At 39.8% G+C, this 14,587-nt stretch overlaps 2 protein-coding genes across 7 annotated transcripts in view; both read left to right on the top strand.

Annotated features, from left to right (window-relative positions):
* Nucleotides 1–14,587, top strand: part of TMEM45A (transmembrane protein 45A) — an 82,809-nt gene that overhangs the window by 49,295 nt on the left and 18,927 nt on the right. For 4 of the 6 annotated variants that reach the window (XM_063661517.1, XM_063661512.1, XM_063661514.1 and 1 more), the window contains 3 exons: nucleotides 8,502–8,694; nucleotides 10,255–10,467; nucleotides 11,896–12,080. In XM_063661517.1, coding sequence (XP_063517587.1) covers nucleotides 8,502–8,694; nucleotides 10,255–10,467; nucleotides 11,896–12,080 — 591 coding nt within the window. Of the gene's footprint in view, nucleotides 1–2,052; nucleotides 2,208–2,356; nucleotides 2,493–8,501; nucleotides 8,695–10,254; nucleotides 10,468–11,895; nucleotides 12,081–14,587 lie in introns of those variants that run through there. The other 2 variants (XM_063661515.1, XM_063661516.1) reach the window with 2 other exon arrangements.
* LOC129033687 (small ribosomal subunit protein uS2-like) lies at nucleotides 2,728–4,161 on the top strand. Its single transcript, XM_054482585.2, has one exon. The coding sequence runs from the start codon at nucleotides 3,213–3,215 to the stop codon at nucleotides 4,098–4,100; it is 888 nt and encodes a 295-aa protein (XP_054338560.1). The 5' UTR covers nucleotides 2,728–3,212; the 3' UTR covers nucleotides 4,101–4,161.

Raw genomic sequence — 14,587 nt, forward strand, 5'->3', positions numbered from 1 at the left:
TTTTTGTATTTTTAGTAGAGATGGATTTCACCATGTTGGTCAGGCTGGTCTCAAACTCCTGACCTCATGATCCACCTGCCTCAGCCTCCCAAAGTGCTGGGATTACAGGTGTGAGCCACCGTCCCTGGCCTATGTACTGTATTCTTACAATAAAGTAAGCTAGAGAAAAGAAAATGTTATGAAGAAAATCATAAGGAAGATAAAATATATTTACTATTCATTAAGTGGAAGTGGATCATCATAAAGGTCTTCATCCTTGTCATCTTTATGTTGAATAGGCTGAGGAGGAGGAGGAAAAGGAGGGGTTGATCTTTCTTGCTGTCTCGGGGGTGGCAGAGGCAGAAGAAAACCCATGTATAAGTGAACCAACCCAGTTCAAGCCCATATTGTTCATGGGTCAACTGTATTTCCTTGAGTTGTTTTAATGATAAAATAAACAGATGTATGTATGTGAAGTTACTAGTATACAATAGGCATTCAATGAATGCCTTCCCTCCTATGACAGGTGCGTCACTACTGACAAACAATCCAGACTTCTATTTACCTTGAAGAGTTGGTTACAAGCAGGTGATGCCATATGATATTTGTTCTTAATTTTTGTTTTTATGTTTTATTTTTAAAGACATAAGTTTTTGGATTGCTTCATCCTTTCTTATATTTTCAAGTTTAGGGTTCTTGTCATTTTAGATGTTTGGTTAAGAATAGCTGATGTGCCGTGGATGGTTTTAGTTATTTAAACATTGAGAGGGGTTGGTAGTGGGAACAATAGGCAGAGGTACAGAAGAGGTCAAAATAAGATAAAATAAATAAGGTAATAGCACTCTAGAGTGGTTATTTTCTTCTGACAGAGCTTTATTATCATTCTGGCTTTGGGAGCAGCTGCTGAGACACTCATCTCTGGTCACATGCTAAGCCTAATATGAATGAACACGTCTGGGCTTATGACACTGACAAGAGACAAATGGCCTCTGGGGTATGGAGATGGGGAAGTTGGATTTAAATCTCAGTATCTAGATGCTACTCTATTTGTCTCCACATGCTCATTCAAATAGCATTCCTCTGTCTCGGCACTATCATCTGCAAAAAGAAGAGACACTCATCCTCTTACTTGGAAGGCTGGGCTTGCTGGGCTTGCTGGGCTGAGAGTGGATGAGAAGCTCTCTTGCAGACCAGAGCTCTCACTTCTTTCTTGATTTCACCTAACTGCTCTCCACTGTTGAGAAGCTTCCTTTCCACTGTCCCCTGGTCACTGCGGGCTCCTCCTCTACAACACTACTTTAGAACGACCTCCTCCATCAGGCACCTTCTTAGACAAAGTCCTCTCCCCCTCTTACACATGCCAGTCATCTTAACACTTCCATAGAACTTGTAATTAGTTTGTTTCTTAGGGACATATTTTAGCATTTCTGTTTTTTGTGGTTTCTTCAGTCTATCATAAGCTTTCTGTTGTGAGCAGGGGCTGTGTCTATTCTGCAGTGGGTGCCTCAAGCGCCTGAAGTGTCCCTGTACAATGCAAGTGATGATTAGAAGAGCATCCCAAATGCTTTGCGCTGCATTGTTGACCTACAGCTGTTTTCTTTCATCATTTTTCTTATTCCTATAACTTCGGTTTTGGCCATGACTTCAACCCTGTGGTGATCTCTTTCTTGAGGCACTGTGTGTTAAAAAATGGGTTATCTTTGGCCGGGCATGGTGGCTCATGCCTGTAATCCCAGCACTTTGGGAGGCCAAGGTGGGCGGATCACCTGAGGTCAGGAGTTCGAGACCAGCCTGGCCAACATGGTAAAACCCCATCTCTACTAAAAATACAAAAATTAGCCAGTATGGTGGCATGCGCCTATAATCCCAGCTACTCAGGAGGCTGAGGCAGGAGAATCACTTCAACCCGGGAGGTGGAGGTTGCAGTGAGCTGAGATCACCCCACTGCACTCCAGCCTGGGCAACAGAGTGAGCTCCTGTCTCAAAAAAAACAAAAAACAAAAACCAAAAAAACCAAAAACCAAAACCAAAAACAACCAAAACGAAAATGGATTATCTTCTTATGCCTTACAGAACACGAGCTATTATGTTATTGCTGCTCTAACCATTCCCTTTGTCTTCGGTGTGTCTCCACGGCTTGCAAGAGTGGCAATATCCTTCACTGGCCTTGGTTCTCAGAGCAGGTGGCACGTGACTGAGGCTAGTGGCCTGGTAGGCGGGATGGCAAGGTGAGTCACATCCAGAACTGCCCTCTGGCACAATGTTTGGACAGGGAGGCTGAAGGTTCCAAAGGGTGTGTTCTCTGGGTTTGAATGCATTGTAACCTAGTCTGAAGGTTTATTTGCTCATGCTAGAAAGATAGGAGCACATTGGTTTAATCTCAAAGGAGGAAGAGTAGGCAGTTTTAGATTTAGGGCCACTCAGCATCTGCTTTTCCCTCTTGAGTCTGGAGCCATTATAAATCCTTAAGAGAAGAGAATTGAGTTGGACTTGACATTGAGGAAAGTGTGAAGGTAAGGATGCTTTAAGAAGACTCATTCAAAACAAATGAAATTTGCAGGAGAAAGTGCTGGTACAGAATGACGGAGAATGAAATTTTAAAGCTACATATTTTTGTATCCACATAGTATGTGGATACAATTTGAGTATTAAGACAAATAGAGCAAAGCTGTTCAGATTTGTTTAGTGTATTGGAATTTACAAATGTATTTTGAAGTATAGTCACTAATGAAGACTTAGGAATACTTCATTTTGGTGGTGGCACAAGATGAAATTTTAAGTTTTTTCTCAGAATGGTATTCATTTTTATATTGAATTTGGCTATTTGATTAGAATTCCACCAAGCAAACCATTGCATCTCTTTTTCTGGGTTATTTTGAGTTGTTTTCCCTTTCTGTGTATAGACCTGGTCTGTGGTTTGTGTGGCTGTTAACACCTGGGAATTAACACCTAGCACCTGAGTTAGATCTTGGGCTCTGCCCAATATTATCTCTTAAGGGTTAGAGTTTTAAAATGTTTCCTTTCTGCGTGTTGAGTGAGTCTGTGTGTACGCCATGTGGTGGTCAGCAAAAAGTAGGGTAATGGGGATACCAGGAGGGGTTTCTTGTTTTCAGGCCAGAGGGTAATGCTTGGTATCATTAGAAGTGGAGAGCTTCGCTTTCCGTGCTATCTGCAGAGGGGTCCATACGGTGTTGTTCTGGATTCCTGTCGTAACTTAAAGGGAAACTTTCACAATGTCCAGAGCCCTTGATGTCCTGCAAATGAAGGAGGAGGATGTCCTTAAGTTCCTTGCAGCAGGAACCCACTTAGGTGGCACCAATCTTGACTTCCAGATGGAACAGTACATCTATAAAAGGAAAAGTGATGGCATCTATATCATAAATCTGAAGAGGACGTGGGAGAAGCTTCTGCTGGCAGCTCGTGCTATTGTTGCCATTGAAAACCCTGCTTATGTCAGTGTTATATCCTCCAGGAATACTGGCCAGAGGGCTGTGCTGAAGTTTGCTGCTGCCACTGGAGCCACTCCAATTGCTGGCCGCTTCACTCCTGGAACCTTCACTAACCAGATCCAGGCAGCCTTCCGGGAGCCACGGCTTCTTGTGGTTACTGACCCCAGGGCTGACCACCAGCCTCTCACGGAGGCATCTTATGTTAACCCGCCTACCATTGCGCTGTGTAACACAGATTCTCCTCTGCGCTATGTGGACATTGCCATCCCATGCAACAACAAGGGAGCTCACTCGGTGGGTCTGATGTGGTGGATGCTGGCTCGGGAAGTTCTGCGCATGCGTGGCACCATTTCCCGTGAACACTCATGGGAGGTCATGCCTGATCTGTACTTCTACAGAGATCCTGAAGAGATTGAAAAAGAAGAGCAGGCTGCTGCTGAAAAGGCAGTGACCAAGGAGGAATTTCAGGGTGAATGGACTGCTCCAGCTCCTCAGTTCACTGCTACTCAGCCTGAGGTTGCAGACTGGTCTGAAGGTGTACAGGTGCCCTCTGTGCCTATTCAGCAGTTCCCTACTGAAGACTGGAGCGCTCAGCCTGCCACGGAAGACTGGTCTGCAGCTCCCACTGCTCAGGCCGCTGAATGGGTAGGAGCAACCACTGACTGGTCTTAAGCTGTTCTTGCATAGGCTCTTAAGCAACATGGAAAAATGGTTGATGGAAAATAAACATCAGTTTCTAAAAAAAAAAAAAAAAAAAAAAAGTGGAGAGCTTCTTTGGATGGGGGAGGAGGAAGAATTTTTAGGATGAATCACACTGGATACCAATGATGAAATCTTGCAGTCTGTCTTTTTAGGCCTGGGTGAACTGCTTTTTTTTTTTTGAGACGGAGTCTCTCTCTGTCGCCCAGGCTGGAGTGCAGTGGTGGGATCTCGGCTCACTGCAAGCTCCACCTCCCGAGTTCACGCCATTCTCCTGCCTCAGCCTCCCGAGTAGCTGGGACTACAGGCGCCTGCCACCACACCCAGAGACTTTTTTGTATTTTTAGTGGAGAGCGGGTTTCACCGTGTCAGCCAGGATGGTGTCGATCTCCTGACCTTGTGATCTGCCTGCGTTGGCCTCCCAAAGTGCTGGGATTACAGGCGTGAGCCACTGCGCCCGGCCGAACTGCTTTTCTTAGGAGGTTGTAAGTGGTAGGATCAGGTAGGAGGGTCCGGAGGAAGGACCTTCATGTTTCCTGCCCTGGCATTTTCTCTGGGGTTTCTGCTGGCTGCTTGCATGTTCTCTTTGGTGGGCGAGGAAAGCCCCGAGCTCTCCTTCAAACGAGAATGTCTACTTTTGTGTTTAAATCTGATCAAACTCTGTGCTACTTTACTTGGCTTTTACAAGAAATAAGTTGCACCTGAAGGCAACAGTAAAGCAGGGAACAAAAGAGATTTACAGATAATGGTTTCTAGGAGATGAGAGTGAAGTAATGTTTGAGGATATGGACAATGTTTTCTTTCACAATGAAAGTGAAATAAGATGAATGATGTTTTTATTGCCAGGAGTAACTGTATCTGTTGGGTTCCTTAACCAGACAAATGTAACATCCCTTATACGTTGACTTCATTTTGTTTGGATCTTTAAACAGAAAGATTGGAACCATCAGATTGTTTCAGATTAAAAGGCTGACGACACAGGAGTTGTATAACTGAAGTAGGAAGGAGGACTCCTTTCTTTCTCCACTTTGATCAGCTCATATTCTTCTTCACAAACCCTCCACTATTCCCCATTGCCTCCTTATTACATCCTGATGGATGTGCTGAGATATACTGATCCTCTCAGCTTTTGGGGCAGCAGGAGCCTCTTAGCTTGTCATAGGGGTGGGTCAGGAGGGCTATTTGGCCTAGAACTGTACATTCAGGGAAGGCCTGGATTTTAAAATTTCATCATATCTATGACATAGGCAATATGTTTGCTTGTATGTTAAAAGTATTTATTAGGTAATTCTAAATATTTAAAAGCAACCAAAATTTTTGTGACCTGTTTTGGCATTTCCTTTCTTTTTTAATATACTAAGAGCCTTAAAAAAAAAATGGAGAAGGCCCAGGCACCTAACCTCTGAGGTGCCCCCATAGTCAGTTGCACAGGCTTTCGTAATATGGTAATGGTCTTAGAGGCTATTGAGGAGGACAGACCTTCAATAACTAATCATGCAAAGAAGTCACTAATGTGAGGACTGGGTGCCTTGAAAAGGTGTAATAGGGATCCTCCCCTATTTGGGCCATCAGGAAGGATTTCTCCAAGCAGATGAAATTGAAGAGTCCCCTTCCCCTTCCCCTAGAGGGGATCAATGTTAGGCAACAGAGGTGATAAATCTCAATTACCAATTCTTTTTTAAGGAAAGAGCCGAACTCTAGGATGATGTTCATATTTTGGGTGGGGGCAAAGGGGTGAATTGGCAGTGTTCTTAACCAAACTAGGTAACCAGGGATTCTTTTAGGGTAACTAAAATTATTTTCTGGCAGTAGGTGGGTTGATAAGATGATTAGTTCAGTTTTGGGGTATGTTGAGTGTGAGTGGCCTTTGAGACATCAGAGTAGAGATGTTTTGCAAATATATGATCTTGTGTTATAAGAAGAGCTTAGTAACTCCTTGTAAATATAGAACCTCATAGTATGTAAGGCAGTGGACAACCAGTGGGGAATAGAAAGAAGAATGGATATATGGCCTCTGCTTTCAAGGAGTTTATTCTCTCATTGCAGTCAAGGAGTTCAATAACCACAGATTATCCCAGTAACCCTCTAAGACAACAGCAAGAGAAATGTCTTGGGCACTACATCAATGATTGCCAAATGAATTGTATCAATGTTTCTTGATTTTCTATATCCATCTTAGTATCTAAGTAAAATTGTTCATTTGGTTTTACTTTTGTTTTACTCTGGTAGTTAGAGGTAGGTTGAAGATAACATGAGCTTATTTAACAGTACTGTGGGTTATTTGCTTTGGAGTAATTCATTTTAATGTAGGTACTGTTATTTGTCCCATTTTACAGAAGAGAAAACTGTGGCACTAAGGGGTTAAGTAACTTGCCCAAAGTTATGTAACTAACAAATTATAAAGTTGGTATTCAGACTTAGATAATCCAAATTCAAAGCCCCTTCCCCTAATTTTTAATCCTATTTTTTTAACTAAATATGTCCCCTATCATTTAAGTTATTTGAAAACCTTATTTTCAGTGGCTGCATAATTTATTTGACATTCTCCTAGTGCTTGTATTTCCATTTATATTTTCAAGATAAATACCTGCAAGTGGGCTTCCTGTACTAAGAAATATAAAATGTTTAAGACTTCTTAAACCAAATACAACTCATTTTCAGAAAAGTTCAAAAAATTGGCAGTCTGTATATACTTTTCAATCCTATATAGAAATTTTCCCAATCCCATATGATTGCCTAAACCAAAACAGAACTCAGCAACACTGTGATAAAGGTGGTGGTTAAGATAATAAATCAATAAATCAGAGACTTTTAGGGCAGGAAAGAACTCCAGGTTTCATCTAGGCCTGCCTCCTTCTTTTATTAATCAAGATCGAAGGCTTAGAAAGGTTAAGAAACATGACCCAAACACACCGTTACAGGCATAGTTAAGACAAGGACCTGCACATAGCACTATGTGACATATTGAGCCTGAGACCCTTGGATGGTTTGGACGATTCAACGGTGTCCTGAAATGACTGCCTGGGGTTGCCACTGAGATATAAGAGACTTTTAGTGTTTGGGTCAGCTTCCAAGTTTCCCCCTGAGTTTCACAGTTGTATCAGAGGGATGGAAGTAACCCAAAGGGGTCTGTCCTGAACTGAGCAGCCCATTATCACCTAGAGATAAAATAAATCTGCTGGGCCAGGGGAAATCCTGAAATCTCCTTTCATGAGTTTCCTTGGACCTGGCCTAGTGTCAGATCCACAAGGGTGATTCTGGACTCTCTTTTCATTATTCTGTTGATGGTATGATATGTTTCAACAAAGGGCTACTCATGTAATTAAAAACTCACATAATTCTTTTTTTTTTTTTAATAACAGGGACCAAAAATGGAGGGTATTTCTGTTTATTAACCAGAAGTGACTCCACCATGTGGCAATGATATAAAGAAAGTTTGCAGTTTGATTTGGCTTGATATCTGGCTAGGTGGGGCTAAGGTGTTTTAACAGTAAATCTCAAAGTTTCATTGCCTTACCACAATAAGGGATTGTTTCTTACAAAATCTGAAGCAGGCTGGTTGATCACCTTCTGGGTTGCAGATATGCCACACCAAGTTTGCCCAGGCAGGAGAAGAGAGAGGTAAAGGAGTCATGTAGACTGCTAACTGACCCAGCTTGGAAAGTGACATGTGCTAGTTCAGCTTATAGTGTATTAGCCAGAACTAAAACATGGGCCCAATCTAACTGGAGGGAGAGACTGGGAAAGAGTGGGGAGCAGCACACAGATATTTCATGAACACTAATTGTTTCTTCCGTACACTTGATGCTTGATATTTTGAAATTATCAACCTAAAAGAATGTGTAGGCAATTTCACATCATTTCAAGTTTTAAACATAAAGATAAAACTTTCATATCACTTTCCTTCGGATAGGCTTGAAGGGCCACTGTATGGTGAAGTATATACTGTGGATGTGAAGAAATCCTTTTGATTTCTGTCTTAAAAATAATGGAACTTTTGCTTAATATTTGTGAGATTTGGGCAAGTGGTCTAACCTCTCTAAATGAGTATCCCTAAAGGAAAAGGGGTAACAATGCTTCATTCATGGGTATGTTGCATAAATTAGGTTGAAGACTGAACATAAAACACTTGACACAGTGCAGAGTACATGGTAAGTATTCAACAAATGTGAGTTTTTATTTTGTTTTTATTGGTATTATTGATATTGTACTGGTATTTACTACTATGCACAGTAATGTAGGATCCTCAGAATCATCCTCAGTGATGTATCCATAATAATCAGAAGAGAGTGTACTTTATGGAAACAAGTGATGTTTTGTCCAGATTCTGGCAATGAAATGTCTTTTATTTTCTGTGTGTTCTTATATTTGTAGATCATGGGGAATTTCAGAGGTCATGCCCTACCTGGAACCTTCTTTTTTATTATTGGTCTTTGGTGGTGTACAAAGAGTATTCTGAAGTATATCTACAAAAAGCAAAAGCGAACCTGCTACCTTGGTTCCAAAACATTATTCTATCGATTGGAAATTTTGGAGGGAATTACAATAGTTGGCATGGCTTTAACTGGTGAGTGGACCATTCTGTGTTCTATTTTTACCTTTTAGGTGTTTTCATATGTAAAATATGAAACAATATAAAATCATGAAGTTGCTAAAATGAATTTTTATTCAAAAATATCTCAACACATATTCTAATTATAATTTCTATCTGATACAATTCATTGGGAAGGTAATAATTTACACTTATACAAAGAGCTATTTCTTAATGAATTAGTCATAGTAGTTAACTTGCCTACCCGGTCAAAGTGAATTTCTTTTAAAGAGTTGGTTGGAGCTTCTGAAATAATTTTATATCAATTGTTCTGATCTCTGAAAGAATAAACCCTATCAAAAACCATTTTGCAAGTGATATGAAATTAATCAAGTTATTATGGAAAAGCTTCAGTAATAAATAATTTCTGATAGGCTGTAGAAGACTTTAGCCTTCTGCGCTCATCTTTTTTTCTTGGTTCCTAAATTGGAGAAAGAGATTAGGCCAGATGACTTCTAAGGCCTTTCCACTGAATCTTCCATATGAAGATTCAATGAAAATGTTCTGTGTTCTTGAGAGTTCCACTGTAGCCTCTCCATTATAAAAGATAAAATTTCCAATTTTCCCATTAGATTTCTTCATGATTTATTCATGGCAACAGGTCTTTGCTATGGCATCAAATTACACAGTAACATTTCCAAAGAGGGAAATTTCCTTGCCAAATTCTATAGATTAGCAAATAAGGCAGTATCTGTGGGAAAGTTTAACTGTTTGCATACCAGACCAGATCATCTGCTGTATCTATCTGGGCTTTTTTTTCCTGTTTTTTTTTTTTTTTTAAGATGGAGTCTCGGTCTATTGGCCAGGCTGGAGTGCAGTGGCATTATCTTGGCTCACTGTAACCTCTGCCTCTGGGGTTCAAGCAGTTGTGCCTCAGCTCCCAAGTAGCTAGGATTACAAGCACCTACCACCACACCCGGCTAATTTTTGTATGTTTAGTAGAGATGGGGTTCCACCATGTTGGCCAGGCTGGTTGCGAACTCCTGACCTCCAGTGATCTGCCTGCCTTGGCCTCCCGAAGTGTTGGGATTACAGGTGTGAGCCACTGTGCCCAGTCCTGTCTGGGCTTTCTCAGTTATCATAATTGGAGAAAAGCTGAACTCTTTAGCATTTTTATCTGGTACCAAGCACAACCCCCTATTTTATGGCAGCTACCCAAAGACGTAGTATTTAAGAAGGAAATAATCTATCTCCATAGGAGTTGTCTCCCAAATTCAAATCTCCAAATAATTCAGGATGTATCTCAGTCATTAGATTGGAATAGGCAGTGGAACTAAGATCATTGGCATTGAAGATCTGAAATAGCTGTTTGATTCAATTGGCTATCTTTGACTAAAACTATTTATTTGAACCAGCATCTGAACCTCCAAAAGAAGCCTAAAGTGCCAGCGCTCAGCTGTTAGGGAACAGCTCAGAGAGAAGAATTAATGTCACAAAAGGACATTAGATTGGAATAAGCAATGGACTAGTCCTCCTGCATCTTCTTGAATTCTAGGTAAAGCAGAGTTGCTAAAACTGTGATATGTTTCTTTGCAGGCATGGCTGGGGAGCAGTTTATTCCTGGAGGGCCCCATCTGATGTTATATGACTATAAACAGGGTCACTGGAACCAACTCCTGGGCTGGCATCATTTCACCATGTATTTCTTCTTTGGGCTGTTGGGTGTGGCAGATATCTTATGTTTCACCATCAGTTCACTTCCTGTGTCCTTAACCAAGTTAATGTTGTCAAATGCCTTATTTGTGGAGGGTAAGTATTAGTGAGTATTTTCATGTACCTTTCTCTATTAGTGAGCATTTATGTAGCCCTTCATATTAATATACCTCTGGCATCTTGTTGCAGCCTTGATTGATAAGGCCATATATCTGGGCCATAATGAAATATTTGGGTGTCCTAGGCAGGGCGCCAAAAATCTACATGCTGTACTGACTCATTTAGTAGAACTGGGCTAACACAATTGTTCAATTGCTATGTTCACATTTCACGTCTGTCTCCAAGGACAACTTACGAAGGTTACTCATCTCTGGGTTGTTCTGAAGATTATCATTTTTTTTCACTTTTAACAAATGAAAACTGATCCCAGAGTAATAAAGCATGAATACACTAAAATGAGGCAGGCACTCACAGTGGAACAGCTTCCACTATCTACTAATAGGCTTTTTCATATTGATACGGTAATACTCTGCCATTTGATGATAAGTAGGGTCCAAAAAATGCAGTCACATAAAAAATATGGGGTCCTAATTTTGGAAAGTTAATTAAAAACTATTTTTTGTTCAGCTGGTCTCCCAGTTACCATAGGGAGAAAAAAAGAAAACAAGCATTTAATGATTTTTTTTCATGTACGACACATGTAAGAAATAGATTGATTATGGAAATAGATAACCACAAATTGATCAGGAGGCAATCACTTCCTACTCACCTTGCCTCTGGCATCCAAAGATGAGAACTTTTGCCCATACCTCTTAGGAACAAGGGCTGGATAAAAGATGGATGTCAACAACTAATAGCCCGGTTCTCATTATCTCAGGGGGTTACCATATTTTTGTTTCAATCTTTTCTCTTTGTCTTCATGAAAAAGATGAAGTTGGAATCTGTCTATGGGATGAAGAAATGCAGTTATTTACTACTTCTTGGGAGCTTCCAGAGCATGTTGTTATATCTGTCAAAATCCACCCGTATGTGTTTTCCTCCTCCAATGGACTAAGTTCCTTAAGGCGATGCTTTGACTTATTCATCTGTGTGCTCATCTGAATTATTGCACTTGCCATACTTAGTATTCTTTGTCCTGCTTAGAAGATGCTTTGAAATATTTTCACCTTATGGAGATTCCAACTTCATCTTAATCCTTTTCATTTAGATAAAGAGGAAAAGATATTCATTCAAAAATACAGTTAACACCCTGAGATAATGAGAATCCATTCGTTGAAAATGTCACAATGTGTTAGAGAGAGAATAAAGGTCAGGGAAAGCAAAAAGAGAGTTCGATTTCAAAGATCCTATTCTAATGAGGTGGTGATGTCTCCAAAAATGCAGTACTGTGGGAATCAGTGGGCACCTGCTCTTTTGGACAAATGTGTGTATGCGTAAAATTCTGTCTACAGAGAGAGGGAGAGAGAGAAACAGTGGGTGGTCTTTGGTTCCACTGAAAAAGATAATCTGTTTTTTCCCCATCAGCTTTTATCTTCTACAACCACACTCATGGCCGGGAAATGCTGGACATCTTTGTGCACCAGCTGCTGGTTTTGGTCATCTTTCTGACAGGCCTCGTTGCCTTCCTAGAGTTCCTTGTTCGGAACAATGTACTTCTGGAGCTATTGCGGTCAAGTCTCATTCTGCTTCAGGGGAGCTGGTTCTTTCAGGTGAGTTGGGGCCTCTAGTTAATGTACCTGGACTCTTTGCCTGTAACTTCTCTGTTTATTTGATGAGGCAGTTTGCTCTAGACCCCAGAGACTTCCCTCCAATGTACTGCCTGTAGTAAGATCATGGGCCTCTGAGAAGTGATGTTTCTTTGAGTGTTCCAATAGCCCTGATGGGAGAATTGTCAGAGCAGCTGGGAAGTGGTGCGTGCACATCTTCATCACACCTGGACATCCATTATGTAGGAACTCTGAGCCAATGCTTTTAGTTAGAAGCAGTTCCTGACACTAAAGCAGCTTGTAGCATAATAAGCTTAAGAAATATATAGAAGGCAGAAAAGAGAGCAAACTGTTATTTATTGAGAAATAACTATATGTTTGCTACTGTACCAAACTTTTATATATACATTGTTTTATTTTTTCCTTGCAACAGCCTGGAATTCAGGCATTGTCATCATCAATTTACAGATAGGAAGACTCAGAGAGACCAAGTCTCATACAATAACGGAGCTAGGATCTAAATTTGGATTCGTTTGACCCGAGGCCCCAGGCTTTTTCCATTTTAAGCTGTTAACTCTTTAACCTTGATGTGTTGTTGAAAGCATGAATTCCAATCTGTAAACACACACTTTACAGAGACTGATGAATCATAATCCAACATGCATACATATCTGTAAACAAAGTCTAGGATGGAAGGTGAATTTTGGTTTAATCAGGGAAGACTTCTTAGAAGAGACTTTTAGTCACCAGAGAACACAGATTTGGGATAATGAGGTTATTTTAGAGATTTGTATTACACATGAGGAGTGATAAAAAGCATTGGTAGGTGAGGGGGAGAGAAACATCATGGTCAAATGGGATAGAAAAGATGTAATATTTAAGCATGTAAGAAAGCAGAAAGGCTGTTGGAGCAAAGGCTAGTAAAGAGAGGCTAGATCCAAGGGTTATTTTAATGGAAAAACTTCTTAGAAAAAAACTAACGCATACTCTATAATGTGATAAAGCTGATAATTGGTGAATTTAATTATATAAAATATTATATAAAACTCTATATCTCTTGCTTGGAATGTTTTACTATATACACGTATTCCTATTCAAAAATAAAAATAGATGGAAAAAATTTTAAAAGAGATGACTTCTGGTTAAGATGACTTCTGGTCAAGATGACACAGTTTATCTCCAGTGTATCTTGTCTGCTCCTGACACATAACAATGACAGATAAAATAAAATAAAATAAAATAAAAACCTAGAAAATTGGAAAGAAATTTTTAAAAATAAATTTAAACAATAAAGTGAAAACACTAACTGCAATGAAGCAAAACAAACAAAAACAGGCCAAAGAAACTTGTGGGCTGGATGTAGAACAGAGATGCAGAGCAAGAGTCGAGCTGAGCCTGCAGGCCCAGAGCAGACGGTGATGGTTGGTTTTTTGGCTCCAGTGGAACTAAAAGAAAGTAAAAGGACTCCTTTCAAGGTGGAGGATGAAACCAGGCTTTTGGGACTCTTTGATTGTGTTTTTTATATATTCTATATTCCGAATGGTTTTTCATCTGATTGATCTCTCACTTTCTAATAGAAGTCTGTTGAAGTTTTATATTACAGGTCTGGATTTGTCCATTTCTTCTTATGTTCATTTTTTGCTTTGTTGTAAGGCTGTTTTCTGCTTCTCTCTCTCTCTTTTTTTTTTTTTTTGAGTTAGATGCTGATCTCATTTATTTTCAATCTTTCTTGTTTTAAAATAAATGCATTTAAACAAATACATTTGTCTGCACACTGCTAGAGCTGCCTTCCGTAAGATTTGATGGGTTAGTTTGTAGTTTTTTTGATGTGTTGATGTAGTTTTCACTGTTGGGTAATTTTGAAGGTTATTTCCATGTGCTTCTCTCTTTAATTTATGAGTTATTTAGGAGTACACTTTTAAGTTTCCAAAAATATTCTTTTTTTCTTATTATTTATTTCTAATGTAATTGTTTTACGGTCAGGGAATGTATTCTCTTTGTAATGTGTTGAGACTTCCTTTGGAACACGGCCCAGTGTCAGTGGTTGTAAATGATCCATGTAGTCAAAGGAAAGTATATCCTCTTTGTTTGGTTTAGGAGTCGTCATATATTTACTAGATCAAGTTTGTTAAAAAGCTAAATATTCAAATAAAGAAAGGCAGGACAAGAGGGGAAACCCCAAGAGAGCGGAATTATAAACATAAGAGCAGAATTAATGAAATTAATTAGTGTTCAGTTAATAATGACTAATTAATGTCTAGGATCTGAAGGAGGAAGCTGTGGGTTATACCTCAACTGGGAATAGGTTGGCTTAGTGTTGCCCCTTTTGGCAGATAAATGTTTTCATATTTCCCCCAAAAGCTTTTCTAAGGAAGAGATTAATGTCTTTGGGCATAAATCTGTGATTATTTAGAAAATTTTTCATCTACCAATATGTCTAGACTAGACTGTTTCCTTCTTCCTGGTGGTCAGCCTAAATAATGTCCACAGCTTTAAAAAAAAATGAACAT

This window comes from Pongo pygmaeus, chromosome 2, assembly GCF_028885625.2.
Source record: "Pongo pygmaeus isolate AG05252 chromosome 2, NHGRI_mPonPyg2-v2.0_pri, whole genome shotgun sequence".
Taxonomy (NCBI): Eukaryota; Metazoa; Chordata; class Mammalia; order Primates; family Hominidae; genus Pongo; species Pongo pygmaeus.

What these genes read in the sequence shown, in the direction of transcription:
- LOC129033687 (XM_054482585.2), top strand. Translation starts at nt 3,213, where the DNA reads ATGTCCAGAGCCCTTGATGTCCTGCAAATGAAGGAGGAGGATGTCCTT.